At 48.9% G+C, this 25,000-nt stretch overlaps 2 protein-coding genes across 4 annotated transcripts in view; both read right to left on the minus strand.

The window, feature by feature from the left end:
* The window catches only part of LOC147008235 (uncharacterized), a 45,360-nt gene that overhangs the window by 13,947 nt on the left and 6,413 nt on the right, over positions 1 to 25,000 (minus strand). The window lies entirely within an intron of this gene.
* On the minus strand, positions 3,201 to 24,812 carry LOC147008237 (ornithine decarboxylase-like). The gene is made up of 5 exons (XM_085865128.1): positions 24,675 to 24,812; positions 24,223 to 24,411; positions 21,437 to 21,610; positions 8,720 to 8,861; positions 3,201 to 3,398 (listed from the first exon to the last, which is right to left on the minus strand). The coding sequence occupies exons 2-5, from the start codon at positions 24,331 to 24,333 to the stop codon at positions 3,343 to 3,345; spliced, it is 483 nt and encodes a 160-aa protein (XP_085721254.1). The 5' UTR covers positions 24,334 to 24,411; positions 24,675 to 24,812; the 3' UTR covers positions 3,201 to 3,342.

Genomic DNA, 25,000 nt, shown 5'->3' on the forward strand with positions numbered 1-25,000 from the left:
AGCAACCCTCCTTACCTCCCCCCTCGTCCCTCGTCCTACCCTCCCCCGCCCCTCCACCTCCTGCACCCAAAGCCTCCTCCCCTACCTCTTCATTAAAAGTGTGGACCTCAAATATCCGGGGCCTTCGCTCAAACCTTTCAGATCTTTCCATGCAGGTTGCCACTGACAAACCAGACATTATCTGCCTAACAGAAACTTTCCTCTCCCAAGACGTGTCTGACTCCCAAGTATCACTCCCTGGTTACTCCCTCTTACGGTATGACAGACCTGAGCCTCGTCCTGGTGGAGGTGTTGCTCTCTTCATCAAAGACTCTATTCCTCACTCTCCCTGCACTGCTCTCACTCCCCCACACCCCCAGGAATACCTCTGGCTTCGGCTTCCCCTCCACTCCCACCTCATGTTTATATGTGTACTGTACCGTCCACCGAACAGTGATGACTCCATCTACACCTCACTCTCCGAAAACATGGACCATCTTCTATCTTCTCATCCAAACTCTCTCTTCCTCTTATGTGGCGACTTCAATTGTCATCACGCCAGTTGGCTAGGTGTGGGTACCTCTCTCACCTGCCATGGGACATCAGCAAAAGCTTTCTGTGACTCATTGGGACTGACTCAATCGGTCAACTTCCCGACCCGGATCTCAACCAAGGGTACTCCATCTCTTCTGGATCTGATTTTGACAAATTTCCCTGACAATATCTGCTGCTCTTCCTTCGCTCCAATTGGTTCTTCTGACCACGTCCTTGTTAAAGTGGACATCTCTCTGGCTGTTATCAGAGAACCACCTCACCGCCGTCGAGTCTGGCATTTCACTCAAGCCGACTGGCAGGGTCTCCGAGCAGCCATCAAACTTACAGACTGGTCTCCTATCACTACTTTCTCAAACATCAACTCATCCTGGGAATTCTTTCAAAGAAACTTGCTCTCCCTCATGCACAGATTTATCCCCTCTCGTGTTCAGTTGTCTTACCCTTCCTCCCGCCCTTGGTTTACTGAAGCTTGTGGTGAGGCAGTTGTCCTGAAACAACTTGCCTTTGCCTCATGGAAAGCAAACCCAACTGAGGGCAATCTCAGTTCTTTCCACAAAGCTCGGAACAAGTGTGTATCTACCCTCAGGAGAGCCAGAAAACAACATCTTTCTCATCTCAAGTCTGAACTCTCAAACCTCTCTCCCTCCTCAAAATCCTGGTGGCGTTTGATCAAATCTGTTTCTGGTGTATGTTCCCCCTCCATCCCCTCCCTTACCTCAAATGGCCGCACTGCTGATTCCACACGTGATAAAGCTGAATGTCTAAACTCGGTGTTTGCAGCTAAATCTTGTGTCCCAAACCCATCACTATCTCTACCCACTTTACCCAGTCGCACCCAACTGTCCCTGGACTCTGTATCCTTTTCTCCTGACAAGGTGGAGAGCTTGCTTTCAAACCTCGAGTCAGATTCTGCAACCGGTCCAGACGGCATCAGCCCACGTGTCCTCAAAGCCTGCTCTTCTGCTCTTGCTCACCCTCTCTCTGTTCTATTCACCCTCTCATTTTCCCAAGGTCATCTGCCATCTGCTTGGAAATCTGCTAACATCACTGCCCTGCATAAAAAAGGTGCAAAAACAGATCCCTGTAACTACAGACCAATCAGCCTTCTCCCAATCATCAGCAAGGTTATGGAATCCATCATTGCTTCAGACATGAAATCCTTCCTCTTCTCCAATGGCTTGATTTCCAATCATCAATTTGGTTTCAGACCAGGTCACTCTACCCTGGATATGCTGCTACTGCTCTCCCATCAATGGATGGAGGTCCTCAATGCCAGACAGGAAATCCGAGCCGTATCCCTGGACATATCACGTGCTTTTGACACAGTCTGGCACCCTGCCCTACTCACCAAACTCTCTTCCCATGGTATTCAAGGCCATCTCCACTCATGGCTCGCAGACTTCCTCTCCTGTCGCAGTCAACGTGTGGCCCTAAACGGAGTTCTTTCATCCCCTCTTCCTGTGCAGGCTGGAGTTCCTCAAGGTGGCGTTCTGGGCCCTGTTCTTTTTCTGGTTTTCATCAATGATCTCTCGGACTCTCTGGAAAATCCTCTATTTCTCTTTGCCGACGACTCCACCCTCTGCCGTACCATCTGTCATCCCTCAGACCGGCAAGCAGCAGCTTCTTCGCTCACTGCAGATCTGGATAAAATCACAAACTGGTCCAACACGTGGAACATGTCTTTCAATCCACACAAATCTCACACTCTCACTATGTCTCTTCGAAAGGACCGTTTACAAAACCCCCATCCACTTTCTCAACAATCCTCTGGAAGAAGTCTTTTCTTTCAAGCTTCTGGGTCTCACTATCTGCCATGACCTTTCCTGGGAAAGTCACATTTCCAACCTTGCCTCAAAAGCCAGTCGCCGACTGGGAATCCTCCGTCGTGCAAAGTCCTTCCTCGGCCCTCTTGAGCTCCTGACTACTTACAAAGCTTTTGTCCGTAGCCTGATGGAGTACTGCTCTCCCCTCTGGGCTGGTGCTCCTGCCTCCCACCTTTCTCGACTTCACGCTGTCGAAACCAGGGCTTTTAAGATCATTGGCATCTCCCGCAATGAAGCTGAGTCTTTGGGCCTCTCACTCAATCACCGCAGGTTGGTCGGTGGTCTTTCTGTCTTCTACCGACTCCTCTCCAGCCTTGCCCCCCCTGCTCTCTCTGCGATTTGTCCCAACCACATTTCCACAGGGCACTCAAGGTCCGCCAACAACCCCCTTCTGGTAAAACTACCAAAATCACGAATCACTGCTCATCTTCACTCTTTCATTCCTCTTTTTTCCCGCCTTTGGAATAAACTTCCTCACTCTATTCTTTCCCATTCTTCCCTCCAGGCTTTCAAAACAGCTGTTCACCACCACCTCTTATCTTCCCCCATCCAAATCCTCGATCTTTTCTACCCCCGATAATCCACCCAAGCCCACTTCCTTCAATTCTCCTGCTTTCCTTCCTGAAAGTCCCTGTAATGTCCATCTTCTCCTCGCCATGTTCCCCGTCCCATCCCCATCCCTCTCCCTTCCACAGTTCACCTGTGTCTGTTCCCCAATGTTTTGTCCCTTCCACTCCCACCCCTCTTGTCTCATGCCTCCTTGCTGTGAGTTGTGTGTTAGCTCTCATACGAGCCTCGACCAAGGTATACAAAAAAAAAAATAAAAAAAAAATAAAAAAAAAGTTTAAAAGACATGCGCAGGAAAGGATAAAAGGGGGTAAAAAAAACATCCCCAAATCACCACACCGAACACCAACAACATCCAGGTGGAATCTGCGAGCCTGCTCGATCAACCCACGGCAGCTTTTCAGTCCAGCACCGAACTTCATGCTGAGACGAACCACAGCAGTCGAATCATCGGCAATGATACGCAGCACCAGTCTGTCAAAAGAAAACAAGAACAATTTAATTTGCACATCCAACACGACCAACCACTCCGCCTAAACCACACACAATGCACAAATTTGGGGGGAGCAGGGGGGCATCTTGCGCACACCAGAGGAATCCCCAAAGCACATCAATACAACTCACTTGGGATGGAAATCTTGAAAAGACCTTCGGGTCACATGACCAAAAGGGGCTTCAAAGCACAATTGGTTTGTGCCATTGTCGCCCACCCACAACAGTACCAACACGTTCCTCTGCATTGAAACGTTTTTATTTATTTATTTTTAATGTGTGAAATTTTAGACCCGACATTCTATTGTATAAACCGCAAGGGTGTAAAATGGAAATGCCATTCACTGATGATCACACAAGTGTGCAACATTTCCAGGAGGTATGTTTTCCTGTCTGTGCAAGATATCTCAAAAAGTTGTGGATATATTCAGATGAAATTGGAGAGCAGGTAGGGTGCGTGACAAGGACGAACCAATTCGATTTTGGTGAAGATATGGCCAAAAAATTAACAGCACGATATCTCAAAAAATTATTGGGCCCATGGTGTTCTCATGGATCAGGCAATGCTTGACGGAAGTGTGCGCTCCGACTGCCCTTTGAGTTCCTCATGGATTGAAGGATTTATAAAAGTACCCAGGGTGGTGGGAGGTGCAGATCGACCACACAAACTGCGGGTTCCAAACAGCATCGACTCGATACTCGAGCACAATGCCAGAACAGTGCAAGTGGCGAGTTCAGTGAAGCGGCACGAGTCTTCGGAACACAAAACGACCAACGGCAGACCTGCTCCATCCGAAGCGGGTTGAGACGTTCGACATGATCTTCCATGCACAGTCCAGACTCATTACCTTGAGACTTTCATCTCTATAAAATTCAACAAACATGCTCGTATCGATCAGCTTGAGGAAGGAGAAAAGTCCAAGCACAAATCCTGAATTGGCCACAAATCAGTCAGATTTGTCCGGAGATGGCAACCCACCGCCACGTCAATAGGAGAGGTGTGCATGTATACCACGGGTATACCTTGAGAAATATGCAACGTTTCAACCACCCCCACCTTCCAACACCGAATGAAGAATGTACCTCAGACGACCCTCATGTTAGCCTCTTGGGACGAGGCAAAATACTCAATGTTTGTAGGTTTTAAAAAGGACAGACCATTGCACATTTTCAAGACATATACAAAATAATTTGAGCAAAGATCAGATGGTCAGACTTGGGTGAATGAGTGGCAAAATGTATTTCATCAAGCATCGAGAGGTCAGCAGTTGCTTCACTTTCGAGGGAGAAGCATGGAGTGGGGGAGGGAGGGAAGAGACAGACAGACAAACAGAGAGAAGGGAAAGCAATAATGTTGAAACATGAGATGCTTCCAACTCATTATAGTCAACAAAATGATTTTCAAAGGGCACATGACCTTTGACATGTCCGATAACAGATTTTCAACAAAAGGGCACTTGACCATCAGCCTTTGACCTTTTGAACCAAAATCAAATCACTTCATCTTTGCATCACAATTGAACTTTGTGCTAAGTTTAGTAAAAAAACAAAAAAACCCTGAAGTGGTTCACAACTTGGTTTAAAAAAAGAAGAAAAAAAAAAAGAAAAAAAGTTAACACTGACTGACAACCAGAAAATGCCTCCAGTGTCATGGGTGGCATAAAAAGTCAAGTAACAATTATTGTGACTACATACACCTGCAGGCTCAACAAATGCACACCACAAAACACAACTAAAACTCCATCAAACACTGGTATGCACAGAACTCTGGGGAAAAAAGGAAGGAATAAAAAAAAATTTTAAATTAAAAAGGCCAAAGTAAAAGCACACACAAGACACAACTTTTGACATTTCACAATTCTTCAATTTAAGATTTTTGGGGAAGGTGAAATAAATTAATTTAAAATAATTTTGTGCATTTGCAATGTGCAATAAAAAAAAAAAACATTTTTACACTTTCCTTATATCTACCACCAATACAATAAGAAAACTAGAACGGGCACTCATAGAGCGCATACCTTCGCCGCCACTACTTTTTTTGTTCTTGGTATGAGTGTGGGGAACTGGTTTCATATGAATGGTCTTATGAATCAAACCACATATCTATAATGTCATGACCCCCCCCCGACTTTCGGGGGCTACGGACTAAACAACAATCAACTCACGTCGTTTTGGCGAGTCTTCACTCGCAAGCTCGGTGAATACAACGTTTCAACAAGAGAAGGTAATCTCGTTTTCAAGGTCGTGACCCCCCTGACCTTTGACCCCTAACCGGTAACAAGAGTATGGGCGTCATTGTGTCATATTGCATATCACAAGATGAGGCGTTGAATTCTGAACATTTTAGCGTTAGTTGCATGCAAATTGAATAAAAATTGACCGTGTTATCGTAAAAAGAAGATTTTGGCCTTTTCGTGACCTTGACCTTGACCTTTGACCCGAACGATCCCAAAATCTAATCGAATGCTTCCTGGCTAATAACCAATCATCCCACCAAATTTCATGCAATTCGGTTTAATACTTTTTGAGTTATACGAATCACAAGATTACAAACAAATAAATAAATAAATAAATAAATACACGCCGACCAAAACATAACCTTTCGCAGAATGCGAAGGTAATAAGAGCATATAGCCAATTTCGCTAAAGTTAAATGGCGGCCATTTTGGAAAATGGTCGCCGAAGCTGACAAGGCACAATCTCGGGTGGCTCCATATCTAGAATTGTTCGGAATACATTATTCTACATGTGTACCAATTTTGGTGCTTTTATGCAAATTTGAACAATTGATCTGAAATATCAGACTGCGCTGCAGGACGAAGAGGAAATATTTACAGTTCACAGAGAGACAGAGAGCAAAATAGCAACAGAGGTGTGGGATGAGAGTGCTGCATTTTATGAGGGGGGGCAAGGAGGAGACAGTGAGAGAAAAGGGTGGGGGAGCGAGGGGAAAAAAAAAAAAACATTAAAAAAAAAATAAGTGTCAGAACAGCTGTACACAAGACAACAGAGTTTGTAAAGTAATCCACTGGTTCCTCTGCAAAAACTGATATTCCAGTTCCAGAAAATTTGTGGGAAAATGAACCAAAAACAATCACTGAAAACATTGAAGTACTGCTTATGTACGACCTTATGATCCAATCGAGCTTGAACATCAACAAAGATTTGCGACCAGATATCATACTTCGGTGCAAAACAACAAAAAAAAAAAAATTAGAAACAAGTGAAATCCTTCAATACAGCGCGTGTGGTGAAGCAAATGAGTACACTAATGTTAAAATCTGCAATTTATGCTTTTTCAGTTGAAAAACAATTAAAAAGCGTACTTAATATTTGAAATGTAAAAATCTTGTTTTTATTGTGATAAGCCTTTATATATAACAGAAGGAATGAAATAGTTCGATACAGCGTGGCAGGAGGCCGCAAAAGAATGATAGCATAAGAAGAACTTAGCTTTCAGCATTCGGCGATCGGCGCGAAATGCGATGGTGGGCGGAAATGACGTCTTTCGGCACGAAATGCGATGGTGGGCGGAAATGACGTCTTTCGGCACGAAATGCGATGGTGGGCGGAAATGACGTCTTTCGTTCGTTCGTTCGTTTGTGCATGAGAGGGGCGCGTTTCTTGGTTTTTTTCCCGTCAAGCAATAAATTAGATGGTTTTCACATATATAACACGTTAGTTTCACAAATTTCCGTTGAAATACTCGGGTATTTCCGTCAATTCTCGCTATTTCCGTCTAGGTTATGCACTGCATCTACCGGACGGCCGTCATTGACTGTCTTGACGTGGGGGGGGGGGACAGGGGACACCGGAGACGTGGTAGACACCGGGGACATTTCAAACTCGGTGCAATTGTATACAGCGCACGCCCTGTAAAAAAAGAAGGCATTGTGAATTGAGGTGTAAAAACCAGTGATTTTGGACCAACGATGCACAAATCAGGAAAATGACCAAATACCAAGACCTCAAGCATGAAGTGAAAGGATCCGAGAAACTGAAGAATACCAAAGTTGTACCGGTGATGACGAAGAACCTCATGGGAATGACGAAGAAGAGCCTCAGAGACATTAAAAACCATCCCTGGGAATGTCATGACAAACAAAGTACAGTTGGAAGCGTCCTGGGCTAAGTAACAATCCTGGAGAGCCCTCAGCACAAAACCTTGAAAACTTCACAGCTTGGTCCGTGGATCGTGAACCCTCACTGAAAATGAAGGTGAATACTTTGAGCTCACCCTTGGAGGACTCCATTCCACATTCTGAAACCCCGTATGTACACGCACACATGCACACACACGATTTTACCTCAAACGATTCCAGGACGAACAACACGTCCAATTATTTATTTACCGTAAACTATTCGAGAACCGACACCTTTGACACTTATTGAGTCCGGACGATATCCCATCCAAAAAAGCAAAATAATATTTCGACGCCATACTTTAGTCGGTGAAAGTGGATTGTGGAAAATTGTATCATCTCATGCATGAAATCGCTCCAAGCTCCGAATTTGAAAACTACAATACTTAAAAGCGAGGCACCGATGATGAACAGGCATTCGAGTGAATGCATTAGATCGTATAGCTCATTGGAGCTGGTCCCCTGAAATAAACATGGCAGAAAATCCGCCATTTTGCCTGCTCGTCTGTGTTCATGTCACGTGCACATTGGTTCGAGAAAACATGGCAGCTTCAGACCCCAGCAAGGTTACCCAGGAAACGCCTTCAAACCCCAGAGAGTGAGGTGGCCAAGGATCTGCTGATGAATGATGCAACGAACTAACGCCGTTAATTATCTTCAAAAGGGAGGTTTTAATGAACCCAAACACCAAATTTTCACTCTTGCACTTCCTTGGAGTATTCTTCGTATGAATGTAAAGTTTCAGGCTGCTTGGTTTTATGACTTTGGAGTGACGGACGGACGGACGGGCACGCACGCACCCTTTTATTAGTAAAGATTGCTTGTCTGGATCCATGCCATTTAAATTACAAACAAATCACTGAAAAAATATATCCGGCCATACCAAGCGAAATCGCCGTTTCAGCCCTCACACAAGGGAAGATTCCCCACCTCCACAAAAAACGAGGCAATCACCACATTAGGGGGGGGGAATAGGATGAACAGCTCCCTTGTGCAACATCAAATGTTGTACAAGGTAATAATTAAGATTAATAATGTGGAATAAAAATGGGTTTAATGGAGGAGAAAATGGAGTGTATTCAGGGGTAGGGGAGGGAGAGTATGTGGGGGGAGGAAGGCGAGATGCTCACTTGGCAAGTGGAAAGGTCCGTGCGATCTTCCCAAGCTCAAAACTGTTGTCGAAAGTCATGAGTGACACCCCATTGTTTGCTGCATATTTGATGTGGGAAAGCTGTTTGCATGGGTTGGCGAAGATGATGCGGTCCGGAGGAACACCGGCACTCAAAACCAATCCCATCTCATTCTGCAGAAGCAGGAAGCCAAGAACAAGGTAAGCTCAAAGTCCAAAAAAAACACATTTTTTTTTTCAACAGCCAGAAATTATCATCGAGCACAAAGAGGGCAGCAGACAAATCGTGCATGAGAAAAACTGAAAACTTCACAAAATACATCACAAACTATTGATGAAAATCACTGTAAATGGGAACTCGTACTTTAGCACAGAAAACATCAAATTGAAATACAGGAACCAATCCGTATTTGTGAGTTTTCTTTTCACAAGTTGGCAAATGCATACCAACCCCTAATTTGTGACCAATCAACTTCCTGCATTGGTGAGTTTGGGAGCCCACATCACCTCACACCCAAGTTGTGCAAACATACCGTACAGTAATGTATGCATTTGGCTTGTGCACACAGCATGGGCCTTCTCACAGCAATTCCCGAAACCTCAAACACCTCTCGACGAGCTATCGTGAACTCGCCCCCCCCCCCACCCAAACCAATGAATTGCGCTTGATCATGGCCTCCAAGCACAAGATGAGTGGGGAAGGTGAGTCTGCTGGAAAGAAGCAGAAGTGAAGAGTTTAAGCAAAGAAAATTAATGTGTTCCACACAGGCCGACTCCAGGTGCTAGTGCATCTGTCATGGGCACGAATCATCCTTCTGACTTCCGTAGTCATCACAAACAGAACGGACATGCCTCCACACATCACATAACATACTTGCACCAAGTTTGATTTCAATCCAACACGCAAGTTTGAACGTCAACACGCAAGACAAGCAAGCCTCCAGGTTCGCTGAGACGACAGAGCAGAAGGGCTCAGGTTGAGCCTCCAGGTCAGAATTTCAATAGAACTCCAAGCAAATTTTTCCAACACCCAAGATTAGCAATTCAGACAAAACCACAAATCCATCATTCTGTTCCCAAAGTTTTGTCCTTCCCTACCTCACCCCTCTTGTCCTGCCCCCCCCCCACCTTGTTGTACATTGTGTTAGCTCTTATATGACCCTCAACAATGTAAACAAAAAAAACAAGGCTCCAGCATGTTCCTGAAAGCATTTCCACCACCCGTCTCCAACAGACCTTTGGCAGCTTGTGCACGTTGCTGCGTTTGAGCACGGGCAGTAACAGCTGAAATCTATCTGTTTCAGCTCTTCTATCTGCTCTATCTATCTATCTCAATCTATCTGCTCTTCCCGACATCATTGTTCTTTTCACACTTTTCTACTTTTTAATACTCCATTCTAATTCTTGCTTTTATTCTTTCACCTCTTTTCCTCTATTCCTCGCTTTCATTATCCAAGCAGAAGTGAATTCTTGCAGAAATTTAAGATTAATTCATTAATTAATTCATTAATTATGGAATGTACTCATTGATATATTAATCAGAAAGCCCGAAGCATGAAGCATAATTTATCACTCATCCCCTCATCCGGGATCCATGGCCTCGCCCCACAGCCTGCAGCCCGATGTCCGCCGGTGATAATGTAGATATCGGCACGATCGAGAGGAGCCTGCAAATTATCCCTGCTGATGCACTGAATTGATGCAATCGTTCGGCCAGAATATTCGTTGTCAAGATGTTGCGTGATTAAATCACCAATACAGTCACTCGAATTTATACCGCCAACATACTTCGTAAAAATCACCTTCGCCCCAGAAACCACAGTCAATCTGAACCACGCTGGCCACTGCTCAGACGCCATGACCGGACGACTGCGCAATTCTACTACGCAGTTTGGTAAAAGATGACTCGGCATTTTGGCGCGCGCACGAAATTATATTTTGAAAATAAATGCCGACATTTACATTTCGGGTTTTGAAACTTTCGGGTTTTGAAAATACATATATTGTAACGGCTGTGGAAATTCGCAAACCACTATTCAGGGCCCGTAGGTGAGATAACTCTAAGTACATGTGTAGTTAGCACCAAACCCTTTGTTTAGAGGGAATTTATGTGATTCATTCGGGCTGCGACGCTTTGAGATAGCCGTTTTTCTGTTCTATCTTTATTTTGAACCAACCACGTCTCAACCGCCATCACAAAACAACCACCTTAACCACCACGCCAGCCATCGTCACCAACTACAACCACGCTCCAACCCTCAGACAACAACAACAACGCCAACATCCACGACCTTTACCTTCACAACTCAATCCCGCAAACATCGCATCACCGTCATTCCCAAACGGCACCATAACCATCAAACCACCACCGATAAACCCTCCACCACCCTCACCTCTCTCCTACGGCCATTCCCGCACCACCTGTGAACACTGAGCGTCGGGCTGTCTTGGGCTCGTTCAGCGATACGCACCGAGCCGCGAGCGCAAATAGTGGCCTTTCCGAGGGAGAATTCGGATCAAGAACACTACACGCCCACTTCTGATCCGTCCAATTAGCAAGCGCGGAGCGGGTTGGCCCCGCCTCCAGACGCGTCTGTGTGAAATCGATATATGCAAATTCTAGGATCAGGGGAGGTTCACACCCACTTTTCCTCCGTCCAATTGGCAAGCGTGGCTCCGCCCCCGAGGTCATCCCGATCCGGATATTTGCATATTGTTTTCTCCTGCCGGCCTATAAAACAGCGAGCGCAAGGCGAATCGTGGCAGAGTGTGGCAGTAGCAGTGTGTGTCGGCAGGGTAAAGTGTGGCAGTGGCAGTGTGTGTCGGCAGGGCAGAGTGAGTCGAGTCATCGGTGTGGCAGCGAGTTGGGTTCTGCAGTCGGTTGAGGAGAGTTGCGGGAAGAGGCAAAGGAGCTCGGGTCCGAGGCGAGAAGGACGGCGGTCGGCGACGAGGTCGCGGTGTGAGATCGCTCATCGTGGGACCCAAGCCAGCCAGCCATTGTCCTCCCCTAGGGCATCAACAACTCCCCTTTTCCCCCACGCTGAGATAGTGCAAAAGGGGGCCCGTTCCCACCCAACTCCAAACGTCGTGCCAACGAAACCCGCCAAGGAGCACGGAGTCGGGGCACAGCCACGCGGCCACATCTGCGGCTCATCCGCCAACGCGTCACGAGGACGCGGGTACGACCCCCCCCGTCTCACGGGCCTGGCCGCTCCTTCAGGTCACGCGCGCATATTGGCCTACAGGCCCGTCTGCACCCTTGCCTATGAAGCTGGCTTCTTTCCTTTGCTTTTGAGTAAATGTGTGTTGGCGCCGTCTGTAAAGTAGAACTGTTTAAGTGTTGCCGTGTGTACGCGTATTCGGTAGTAACTCTGCGTCATTGTTTCTCTTGTTGTAACTGCTACATGTGCATTTTGACTGTTTGGCTGTGTATGTGTGCTTTCCGTGTGTCGCATAATAAATATGCATGTTGAACTGTGCCCGTTTCGCTTCGTCTTTTCTTGATTGACCCTCCATCCTGCTTCACGTAAAGGGTTCGCAGTGGGCTTAATACACCCGATAATTAATCGGAACCGTCGAGGCCGATGATAACACCGCTCGGTTATCACTGTAGCACGGAACGGACCGCTTAAGCGGTTCGTGTCCGGAGTCGGCCTGCGGCGAGGTACAATCGCCCGGTCGACCATCCGCGCAGGTACTTAGGTAGATCGAATTTGGCGAGCAACCCTATCCTGCGCGGGCGGGCAATTGGCACGGTCGTGGTGGGGTTAAACCCCCACCCGTGACTAGCTCCCGGCGTTGCTCCAAGAGGGGCACGACAGAATTGTCCGTTCCGGTGGGCGAGGCGGCCGCCATTCGAGTTGAGCGGCTGATCACATGCCGGCGGGCACGAATTCGCAACAATATATTAATATATCTATATATATTTATATATATATATATAGTATATATATATATATATATATATATATATATATATATATATATAAATAGTATATATATATATATAGTATATATATATATATATATATATATATATATATATATATATATATATATATACATATATATATATATATATATATATATATATATATATATGTGTATATATATATATATATACACATATATATATATTGTTGTGGTTACCAAATTCGCAAACCACCATTCAGGTCCCTTAGGTGAGGTATCTCGGTAAGTGCATGTGTAGTTAGGCCCAAACCCGTTGTCTAGTGGGAATACATGTCATTTATGCGAGCTGCGACTCTTCAGGATAGCCGTTTTTCTTTTACTATCTTTATTTTGGACCAACCGCCATGATCACAACCACAACATCAACCACCAACCACAACACCGCTTCACCACAACCGCCACGACCTTCACATCACACCTCGCAACCGTAGCATCGCCACCGTTCTTGCCCCGCTGTGGGTACCGGTGTTGGATTCGTGCAGAGCGCGCGTTGAACAGCGTGTACAAAATCACGGATTTTGTGCTTCAAAAACGGATCAAAAACGACACACGCCCACTTTTTGCCGTCCAATCGGTGAGCGAGGGGCGATTTGGCCCCGCCTCCAGAACGATCGATATATGCAAATTTGTGGATCAAAAAGCCTTCACGCCCACTTTTTCTCGGGCCAATGGGGAGCGAGGTGAAAGGTCGAAGGGAGGGGTTCAAAGGCGAAGCTACGGGGGGATAAAAGGACGGTGTTCGTCAGTCAGCAGAACGAGAAGGAGTCGGAACAGAGAGAAGAGTGTGGAAGTCTGGAGCCCGAAGCCTGCAGTAGCTGGAGAAGCTGAAGAGAGTCGAACGAGGAGAGCCCAAAGAAGAGTCCAGGGTGGAGAGTCCAGAGGCGGAGAGGCGGCAGCGGCGAAGGCAGACGAGGGGGTGCTCGCGACGGTGCCAGGAGCTGCACGCCCGAGGAAGGCCGGCAGCGCGACCTGGCCGAGGTGGAGACGCACACCAGGGATAATAAAGATCCTCTATACCCCGAGCATCAGCAACCCCCTCCTGTTTCCCCCCGCGCTGAGATAGTGCGACCAAGGGGGCCCCCTTTTTCCACCCCCTGCCAGGCACTGTCCGCGAGGCCCGCGGAGTGCGGCGCCATCGCCGCTCCGCGTCTCATCACCAGACGGGTAGGCGCGACCCGGTCTCGGCCTCAGGCCCGCCTCATTCTTGGGGGATTTCTTTTCCTTGGTTTTGGGTATGTGTTGTCGGCGCCGTCTGTGAAGTAGAATTGTATAAGTGTTGCCGTGTGCTCGGTAGTCGGTATTAGCTCTGCACTGTGTCTTCACTTTTATATTTGCTTTTTGTGTAAATGGAATTGTGTTTTCTTTTTTTTGTGTGCATTTGGTGGAATTGAATGTGTGCTTTCCGTTCGTCGCGAATAAATGTGCTTTTGTGTTGAACTGTTTCCCGCCTCGCTTCGTCATTCCTTCATTGAATCCTCATCTTGCTTCACGTAAAGGGTTGGTAGTGGGCTGAATACGCCCGATAATTAATCGAACCGTCGAGGTCGACGATAACACCGCTCGGTTATTCTGATAGTACGGAACGGGTCGCTTAAGTGGCCCGTGTCCGAAGTCGACCTGCGGCGAGGTGCGATCGCCCGGTCTACCCTCCGCGTGGGTACTTAGGTAGGTCGAATTTGGCGAGCAACCCTATCCCACGCGGGGGCTGATTGGCTCGATCGCGGTGAGACCGAAAGGTCCACCCGTGACTGGTTCCCGGCGTTAGTCCGAGAGGGTCATGACTGGATTGTCCGTCCGGTGGGCGACGTGCCGCAATTCGAGTTACGTGGCCGTTCGCACGCCGGCGGGCGCGAAATCCGCAACACTGGTGTCAGGTCGTGCGATACAAATTCATCGCCCTCCTCGCGGCACTGGTATTGGAGAACAGGAAAACGGGCTCTCCTGTCTCCGGCTAAATTCACGGGAATCGGTCCAGGGGTGAGAGAAGCGACCCCCGATTCCCTCCAAATTACGAGCGAGCAAATTAACCCTTTAAGAGAAGCAAGATGGCGTCTCAAGGCGAGCGGGAGCCGGGGGTATTAGAAATGGATGTAGAATGTGTAGAATCCATGGTCCAGGATGGAATCCCCGAGCAGGAAATGTTGATTGTGCAGGAACACGGACTCGCCCAACTGAACCCAGGGCCCGAGGTGGGTGCGGCAGCGGCCGCGGTGTATGACACCTCCCCCCCTCTCCACCAAGACCCTTCCCCAACCCCTGCCGAAACGGCTCACTCAGCGCACCCGGCGTGGCCCAGCTATGCGCCATGCTGGCGGCAATGACAAATGAAATAAAAAACGAAATGAAAGACATGAACAAACAAATAAACGAAAAAGATGGATACATTCACAAACGAAATAAAACGCATGAAAACTAAAATGGAAACAAACATGAAGGAAGAAACGAGAAAGCTACGGGGTGAGACGCAGAACATGGGCCGATGCCTGCAGGCGGGCATGAAGGCCGTGAGCAGGGAACTTAAAATGGCGACTCACGTGTCGGAACAAACGAGCTGGAAGGGGTGCAACGAGCTGACAGGCCCGCGGTGGAGGCGGGTAAGGAAAAAGTAATTCGGGAGACAAGAGACGAGGTGAAAGTAATTGGGAGGAGAGAAAGAACAATTAATACGGAAAGCAAGGATGAGGTACGCGGAGATCGTGAAAGAGCAAGGAGTGAAAAACAGGGAAGGACGGGCGACTTAAGAGAAAGCAAGGTTGACCTACATAAAGATAAGGGAAAGACGCCAGAAAGAAGCAGAGACCAATAAACACGATGAAGACGGGGTAAGTGACGCGCACACACACACGGAGGTAGTGGAGGACAATGGGGTGAGCTCGCGGAGCGTGTGGGGACCCAGTGCGAGCACCTGGATGGCCTCCTCCAGGAACGAGGGGGAGGAGTATGCCCCCTTGAGGCGAGTCACGACCAGGTGAGTTCGGTCGTGTTTTGTGAGGTTGAGGGACGGGTGCTGTGGACGGGTGCACGGAGAGCTTGGGGGTATAGAGGCCCCGGAGACCCTTGTGGGGATAATGAATCCCCAGTGTAGTTGTCCCTGTGTGTGGTGCAAGGCGTGAGTGCGTCCCCGTGTGTGGAAGCGACCCCGTGTGTGATTGGTGTGGTGGCGATGGTGCCGGAGTACGTGCTTCCCAGCACGCCGTGTGTGGATGAGGCACCGTGTGTGAGTGAGGCCGTGTGTGTGAGTGAAACGGCCAGTATGAGTGAGGCACCACGTGTGAGTGGTGTGGTGGCGAGTGTGCCGGAGTGTGTGCTTCCCAGCACACGGTGTGTGGATGAGGCACCGCGGTTAAGTGCCCCCGCGTGGATGAGTGAGGCACGGTGTGTGGATGAGGCACCGCGGGTGAGTGCCCCCGCGTGTGTGGATGAGGCACGGTGTGAGAGTAGTGAGGAACGCGTGAGTGAACGGCCGTGTGCAAGGTCGCTGTGTGCAAGGGAGACCGTGTGTGTGAGAGAGCGGTATGAGAGGGAGATGTCGGTTGGCATGCGGGAGCACGCAGCCGCGTATCCCGGTGTGAATGTGATGGTGTGGACTGTGTGCGTTGTAACACGCAGGTATGCGTGTGTGGAATGGAGACGGAGACGGCGACAGAGAAGAGAAAGCCGAGTAGCGGCTGTAGTTGTTTCGGGGACCGTGCCGGGTTCGCCCAGCAGTGAGCACGCGGTTCGTGCTGTGCAACGCACGAGACCACCACGTGCTCGCTTGCGAGAGTGAAGTCCCGGTCCGGAAACGCACGCGGTGGATTTGCCGATCCCGCGGACGGACAAAGTTTAGGCAGGTAAACGGATTTGGACCGACGGGTTCTCCACGCGATCGTGTGTGTTGAGCTCCAACGGGCAAAGCACATGTGTTCGCGTGGGGAACCCCTCGAAACGTGGGGCTTGTGTTTTTTTTTTATGCGCACGGTGACGTCATGGCTGCACGTGTGGTTGGAATCCGGCAGGAGGGGTATCTCTGCCGGATGGTAGCGTCCAAGGAGGGACGAGGAACACGTGCAGCTGCATGACGTCACGGGCAGGTGCAAAGTGCGCGAGCTCTGAGTTGCCGCGCTGGCGCTGCGCATGTAGAAAAAAAAAAAAAAAAAAAAAAGAACAAGCCTCACTTTCGGGTGTACAGGATTCCTGGGCAAGGGGTGAAAGACCCCCTTACTTGGGCACAGGATGAAAACTAGTTAGGGGGAAGGGTTAGCTTAGCTAGACCGACTCCATGGGGCAGGGGTAAGTCCTCATGGGGTCCGTGGAATGGATTAGTTAGAGGGATTTAGATGAGCTTTAGGTTGGGAAATAAAATGATTTATTTGGAGACAGTGACAGATTTTTGGATGTGTAGAGGGGACGTAGCTTAGCTACGTAGGTTAAAAGGAACGTGCTGTAGTTTAAGGGACGACGTGGGAGCACGAGTTAGTCAGGGGATGTAGTTAGAAGGATGGCAGAGTTCAGTGGTGTGTGTGTTGGAGAGTTGGTGAGTGAAGTGGAAGCATGTGCTTGGTGAGTGAGTGAGGCCAGCGGGTCTGTGTGAGTGGAGCGAATGGGGAATGCATGGTGCGATGAGTGATTGGGGGGAGGAGTGACTCCCACCCAAGGGACCCCGGGGTCAGTGCAGATTGAGTTAGCTGGGTTAGTCAAATTGAAAAATGGAGGTCGTTTTGTTGTTGGTGGGAAAGTAGGCTCGAGACCCATTTGGAGGGGTGCAGGAGCCCTGTTGACGGGCTTGGGAGCGTGGCTGCGAAAGGTGAGTATCGCTGAGAGGGTACCCCGGGCACCAGGCTAGTCGGCCGCGGTAGGCCATGGGCCCATGGGGGGCCGGGATAGCGTAGTGGGCACGGGTGCGCCTGCTTGGTGCGGGGGCCCGGGGCGCCATTAGCCGCGTGGGCAGTGTTGTGGGCACGGGTGACCCTCGGAAAGGGGCCCGGGAGGCCGGCCTGCCACGTGTGCGTTTCAGGAGGTGCCATGGGGGCACTCCCCGGTGTTAGGGAGCTGGTAGGCTCGGAGGCAGTGTAGTGCCCAGGGGTGCCATAGCGGGAGAATCGGCAGAGGGTCGTGCCTGCCAAAGGGAGCCACGTGTCCCAGCCAGGAGACCGTGTGAGGGCACGGAGAGAAAATTGGGGGGCGAGGCCCGAAATTGTAAGGACACCAACACAGGCGACGGGAATCTGGGTTTATAGAACCAATAGTTTAAGCAAGAGGCGCTTGTTGAAAGCCCCGGGGTAGTTTAACAGTTAAATGGTTAGGGTAGATTAGGAGATGTACCCCTCCGCACCATCCATCCCCTCGCTGTCGTTGTGGGCCGCTGGACCCACTTGGTGTATATAGATCGCCGAACTCTGGGGAGGCCATTCTGAGGCTTCGTTGGGCCTCGACACAGGACGTTAGCTCTCCCTTATTCCCCTCCGGGAAGGGAACGTAGGGGTTGGGAGTAGGCTAGGTGACAGGATAGGTTAGCCGAACAAGGACGATAAAGGGGGTTAGGGGACGATTTATAGAGGGGAAGTAAACATAAAAGTAAAAATAAAAAAAAATAAGTTGGGGCTAAATTGGGGTTTGACAAATTAAGGGAGTGGGTATGTACAGTGACAGGCAAAGGCGATAGGTGGGAGGGAGACAGGTAGGTAGGTCCGAGCCCGCCTACCAAGTGGCCAGCACCACCGCACTCCCTCCACCAACCTCCACTGAATGGCAAAAGCTGGCCAACTTCATCGGCTGGCCGTGTTTTGTCTTCAAGGCGGAGGCCGGCCAACTTCATCGGCAGCTGTTGTTTTGCTGCAAGGCCTGTGCCATCGGCTGGCCGTGTGTGCTGCAAGGCCTGTGCCGGCCAGTTCATCTGCTGGCTGTTTTTCTTCGAGGCCTGTGCCGGCCAGTTCATCTGCTGGCTGTTTTACTTCAAGGCCTGTGCCGGCCAGTTCATCTGCCGGCTGTGTTTGCCTGCAGCGGCCTTCTTCTGCGGGCTGTGTTTGCCTGCCACCTTTGCCATGCCATGCCCACTGCCCACGTTCACCGCCCCGTTCCATTTTTGCTTTGCCCCCCCTGTTCATTTCCATGTGCGCCAGGATCGTAAAAGCAACAGTTTGCAAGCTGCGAGAACTGCCCTGTTGGCAGCTACAACACGGGCCTGCAGTGGCAGCCCGCGCACCGTGTTTGTGTCCATGCATCCATTCGTTGTGCTCATTGCGTGTGCCACTTGAGCTGGCACGGAGACTGCGTTTGTGCAGCCCATGCACCGTTGTGGTTCACTGAGTTCAGTTCAAAAGGGAAGGCCTTGGACTGCGTGTGAGCAGCCAGCCACGTTCCCTGTCACCTGCATTGTTTGAGCCAGAGACTGCATGTGGGCAGCCTGGCTCCCTGCTAACTGCTTTTCTTTTGCAGAGTTCAGTGATCCTGGGCCATGGTTTAGTGTAAAATTTGTAAGTTAAGGTTAAGATGTACTGTAAATATGAGTGTGCCCCCGGCATGTCTGTCTTAGCGCCGGCAATTTTATTTAAGTCGTCCGTGTGAGTGAGTTTGTTTAGATAGTTACGCAGCCCTCAGGTTATTTATTTTGGGGACACGAATACCATGAATGTCGCACTCAGGGATCCGTAGGTAAAATGTACTAGGGGAAAACTACACATGATGGCACACGAAAATTTGACGACTCGGGACGAGTCTGTAAAAAGGGAAGGGGGTAGTGTTGTGGTTACCAAATTCGCAAACCACCATTCAGGTCCCTTTGGTGAGGTATCTCGGTAAGTGCATGTGTAGTTAGGCCCAAACCCGTTGTCTAGTGGGAATACATGTCATTTATGCGAGCTGCGACTCTTCAGGATAGCCGTTTTTCTTTTACTATCTTTATTTTGGACCAACCGCCATGATTACCACCACAACCACAACATCAACCACCAACCACAACACCGCTTCACCACAACCGCCACGACCTTCACGTCACACCTCGCAACCGTAGCATCGCCACCGTTCTTGCCCCGCTGTGGGTACCGGTGTTGGACTCGTGCAGGGCGCACGTTGAACAGCGTGTACAAAATCACGGATTTTGTGCTTCAAAAACGGATCAAAAACGACACACGCCCACTTTTTGCCGTCCAATCGGTGAGCGAGGGGCGATTTGGCCCCGCCTCCAGAACGATCGATATATGCAAATTTGTGGATCAAAAAGCCTTCACGCCCACTTTTTCTCGGGCCAATGGGGAGCGAGGTGAAAGGTCAAAGGGAGGGGGTCAAAGGCGAAGCTACGGGGGGATAAAAGGACGGTGTTCGTCAGTCAGCAGAACGAGAAGGAGTCGGAGGGTGGAGAGTCAGAGGGTGTGGAAGTCTGGAGCCCGAAGCCTGCAGTAGCTGGAGAAGCTGAAGAGAGTCGAACGAGGGGAGCCCAAAGAAGAGTCCAGGGTGGAGAGTTCAGAGGCGGAGAGGCGGCAGCGGCGAGGGCAGACGAGGGGGTGCTCGCGTCGGTGCCAGGAGCTGCACGCCCGAGGGAGGCCGGCAGCGCGACCTGGCCGAGGTGGAGACGCACACCAGGGATAATAAAGATCCTCTATACCCCGAGCATCAGCAACCCCCTCCTGTTTCCCCCCGCGCCGAGATAGTGCGACCAAGGGGGCCCCGTTCCCACCCCCTACCAGACACCGTCCACGAGGCCCGCGGGTTGCGGGGCCATCGCCGCTCCGCGTCTCATCACCAGACGGGTAGGCCCGACCCGGTCTCGGCCTCAGGCCGCCTCATTCTTGAGGGTGTTTCTTTTCCTTGGTTTTGGGTATGTGTTGTCGGCGCCGTCTGTGAAGTAGAATTGTATAAGTGTTGCCGTGTGCTCGGTAGTCGGTATTAGCTCTGCACTGTGTTTTCACTTTTATATTTGCTTTTTGTGTAAATGGAAGTGTGTTTTCTTTTTTTTGTGTGCATTTGGTGGAATTGTATTTGTGTGCTTCCCGTGTGCCGCGAATAAATGTGCTTTATTGTTGAACTGTTCTCCCGCTTCGCTTCGTCTTTTCCTCCATTGAATCCTCATCTTGCTTCACGTAAAGGGTTGGTAGTGGGCTGAATACGCCCGATAATTAATCGAACCATCGAGGTCGACGATAACACCGCTCGGTTATTCTGATAGTACGGAACGGGTCGCTTAAGTGGCCCGTGTCCGAAGTCGACCTGCGGCGAGGTGCGATCGCCCGGTCTACCCTCCGCGTGGGTACTTAGGTAGGTCGAAATTTGGCGAGCAACCCTATCCCACGCGGGGGCTGATTGGCTCGATCGCGGTGAGACCAAAAGGTCCACCCGTGACTGGTTCCCAGCGTTAGTCCGAGAGGGTCACGACTGGATTGTCCGTCCGGTGGGCGACGTGCCGCGATTCGAGTTACGTGGCCGTCAGCACGCCGGCGGGCGCGAAATCCGCGACAATATATATATATATATATATATATATATATATATATATATATATATATATCTATATATATATATATATATATATATATATCTATATATATATATATATATATACAGATATATATATATATATATATATATATATATATATATATATATATATATATATATATATATATATATATACACACACACTGCATATAAAGAATGATCATCCACAAAATTCGATAAAATGCTGTCCAACATCACGAGGTCCAGGTTACAGCATCACGAGCCATGAACAGAGTTGATAGAATAAGCAATTTGAACATCAATTAACAAAAACTCAATGTGATCCTTTTCGAAGAGACGTTCACCTTGTTAGCGCAGTCAAACCCGGTCCCAAGTGCAGCAAGTGTTGTGATCACATCAGGAGAGTCGTTGCACTTGACAACATAGAAAGGAGACACACGAGGCAAGGCCTCCCTCCACTGTGCGTGCTTATGAACTACAGCACCAAGATCACCCACAAACAGGGCATTCCTATCATCCTGTAAATGCAGGACAGAAACTGAGCAGTGAACACCATCCCCAACAAAGATGAAAATTTTCATATATCCGAACCAGACAAGAAGAAAAGCACTCATCTGAATCGACAACACTCAAAATTAAAATAAAAAACTCAGCACTACTCAGCCTACAAGAAGTCCCCTCAAAATGGGCTCTAGCCCGCATTCAAATCTATTTCCTGGATCCTGTAGAATGTAACGATCTGCTCTCGACGAGCTCCTTCTGCTCGATGACCTTCCAGCTCACCCAGTGATGCGCACACTCAGACGACGACGACCTCGTGGTTTAACAACCAAAACCAAGGCCATCGACACAATGATGCTTTGTTCTTCCAGTCTGTGGAACCACCACCAGGAGGAGAATCCTCAATCGCAGCCTTCCCTCCAGGGTTTCAGCATTTTTTCATTACTCCGACCCACACCATTTAACCGACCTCGTTTGAAGTTTACTCATTCCCTTTCTTGTTGCTTCCACCTGTTTACTCAAATGCCTGCATGTTGCCTCTCCCACACCCGACATGCTCACTCTTGCACAACCCCCCCCCCCCCCCAAAAAACAAAGAAAACAACATTCATGCCAAGTACAGATCTCCCATCCAACAAACTTAAAACAGCACATGAATGCAAAGGCCTTTTCACAAACTCCACTCCGTGCTGTTATGTTTAATGCAGGGCATCAAGCAATCCCAAATAAATAAATAATTCACAGTGAGACTTGGGCATTGCTGGACTTGTGGACAGAGTCGGTCTAAATGAACAAGGACATCTCAATCGATTTTCAATCTCCGCATTTTTCATTTTCAATATTCCTTCTGGATTTTCCCAGAGAGACACAGAGACAGACAATGCAGTTTCTGGCTGCAGTGTGTGGCAGCGAGATGGCCGAAGGGACGTTACATGAAGACACCGTAAAATACGTGTGACAACAATTGTTCTTTTCAAATGACAGAGGGGAAAAAATAATAAAAAAATGAAAAATACCCCCGAGCGGGGGTGCCGGTCATCTCTGCCAGAGGTCGAAAGTAACTCTGTGCCAGACTGGAATAGGGGCAGTTCATAAAGTACGTACGCTCTACTTCCGGGTTTCAAAACCACCCACCCCCCTCTGTATGCAGGCGAGTGACCACCCACCCACCCCCATATGCGTCTCATATCACATCACAATACTTGAAGATTACAACGAACTGTAGATTTATCTCAAATGCATCAGTCATTATTAACTATGGTAATACAGTAATATGGAACAATTATTGACGTCCACGGATTCAACATCACGTCGAAAATGTTCCTGTGAATGGGGATATTTTTTCCCTTCGCGATGCCGACAGGCTCACCTTCATCTTCTGAAACGCTTTCATGTAGTCCGACACCACTTTCATCAAGTATGTATGCAGCAGTCGTACCACCCACCCACCCACCCCCGTACGCAGCCTGGACGCGGGCTTTAAACCACCCACCCACCTCTGTATGCAGCCGTCACACCACCCACCCCTGTACGGAGCTCGTACGCGGGCTTTAAACCACCTACCTCCCTCTGTATGCAGCCGTCGTACCACCCCTGTACGCAGCTCGTACGCGGGCTTTAAACCACCCACCCCCCTCTGTATGCAGCAGTCGTACCACCCACCCGCACCTGTACGCAGCTCATACGCGGGCTTTAAACCACCCACCCCCCTCTGTATGCAGCCGTCGTACCACCCCTGTACGCAGCCCGTACGTGGGCTTTAAACCACCCACCCCCCTCATACATCGCTAATCGCTTGCAAAGCCAGCAGTTCCTTATGGACCGATGTTTGTAAGTCATGACGATGCAGTCCCGAGCGGTGTAATTTACCTTTTTCTTTTAATATCACAGCACGTAATTTATGAAAATAAAAGTACAAATTGACATTCAAGACAATGTTAATGTTATAAATGAAAGTAAGTGTGCATATAAACTTGTGTTCCATTGTTTTAGTTAAATCTGACAAAAGCTTCAAATGTAATATTTGTCTCGGAGAGTTCCCGGTACTTAAGTTAATACTTTTATTTTTGTATGTACTTTATGAACGGCCCATACGGGGAATCAGAGCGAAGTTTGAAGGGCTATAAAATCGGAACGAGAGCAAATTTCCAAAAAATGGCTCGTGTTGTTCTAGATAATAGTCCATAGTATCTGAATCACTAATAACATTTGATCTCTCTTGAAAAATGAGAGAGGAGATACGATTTGAAATCGACGATTTTCGCAACTTTGACGGCCTCATGACGTTGACCTCGACCTTGGAGGACCTTGAAAGTTATATCGTTGTGCATGTCTCATCGACCTCTATCCATTCCACTCTTGGTTATTTGTCTCCACTCGGTTTGATTGTGGATGGACGGACGGGCGGACGGACGGACAGACTTCGAGACTGTTATTATTAGGTCATCTCTACTGAGATGATAGAGATGACCTAATAAAAATCAGATCTGGACGAGAAAACACGAGATGGCAAATTCGCCTGTTCAACGTCTCCCTCGGAGAACTCCACCCATCGCGAGATTAGAAACCCTGTGGGTGTGGGTATCATGCATAGAGCACAAAAACAGACATGAACAGGTGGCAGACTCACAGGACAATCAACAGAGGAGATTGCCCGGTGCAGGAAATCTGTAGTGGTCTCGCCCTCATAGAGCACAGTGAATCCTGGAGCCTGGTCGACGAACGCGGACATCATCCTCATGGAAAGACCGATGAGTGAAGGTGCTAAAGAGGGGGGCAAGGTGGCAGGGTAGGGAGGGGATCAAGGTGGTGTGACAATCTGTGGAGGACACAGAAGAGACAATGAGCAAGATCATAGTTGTACACTGGCACAACAACAGACCAGAAGGCTGTGTGTTTTCAGCTTCATTCTAGATCTGACTTGCAACCAAGCAACCTCGAAGCTCCCTCAATGTTGTCTGACTGCTTTAGGGCTCTCCCTCATGAAAAATAATAATTAAACCACATTCACCAATCACAGCCAAAAACTCCTTCTCCACCTCCCACACATGTCGTGTCCACTGGACAAATGACAAAACTTACGTGGCAAGGAAGAGGGTCAGGGATGAGGGCACAGCCACTATCAGCTGGGTTCCCAAGGGGGCTTGGCGTTGAAGTCGATCGGTTTGTGGGAGACTTGCAGCCCCTCAAGGTGGGTGGCACGTACCAGAGAAACAAACCCTCCCTGCAGAAAAGATACAAACAAGTGAAACAAAGCAAAACAATAACTCACGACAGAGGGGAGTGGCAACACAGGGAGACATAGAAGGGTATCCGGTAGAGTGCGTACCTCCACCACACAATTTGTGATTTACACATTGGGAACAATACTTTGACATATCGTGCCATACATCAGTTCAGTCCCATCT

This window comes from Eptatretus burgeri, chromosome 20 (assembly GCF_056783735.1).
Source record: "Eptatretus burgeri isolate ZD-2024b chromosome 20, Ebu_testis_v1, whole genome shotgun sequence".
Taxonomy (NCBI): Eukaryota; Metazoa; Chordata; class Myxini; order Myxiniformes; family Myxinidae; genus Eptatretus; species Eptatretus burgeri.

What these genes read in the sequence shown, in the direction of transcription:
- LOC147008237 (XM_085865128.1), bottom strand. Translation starts at nt 24,333, where the DNA reads ATGAGGATGATGTCCGCGTTCGTCGACCAGGCTCCAGGATTCACTGTG. An exon ending in TCTCCTCTGTTGATTGTCCT is followed by an intron (nt 21,611 to 24,222) that starts GTGAGTCTGCCA and finishes CTGCATTTACAG; the next exon opens with GATGATAGGAATGCCCTGTT. An exon ending in GGTTTGACTGCGCTAACAAG is followed by an intron (nt 8,862 to 21,436) that starts GTGAACGTCTCT and finishes CTGCTTCTGCAG; the next exon opens with AATGAGATGGGATTGGTTTT.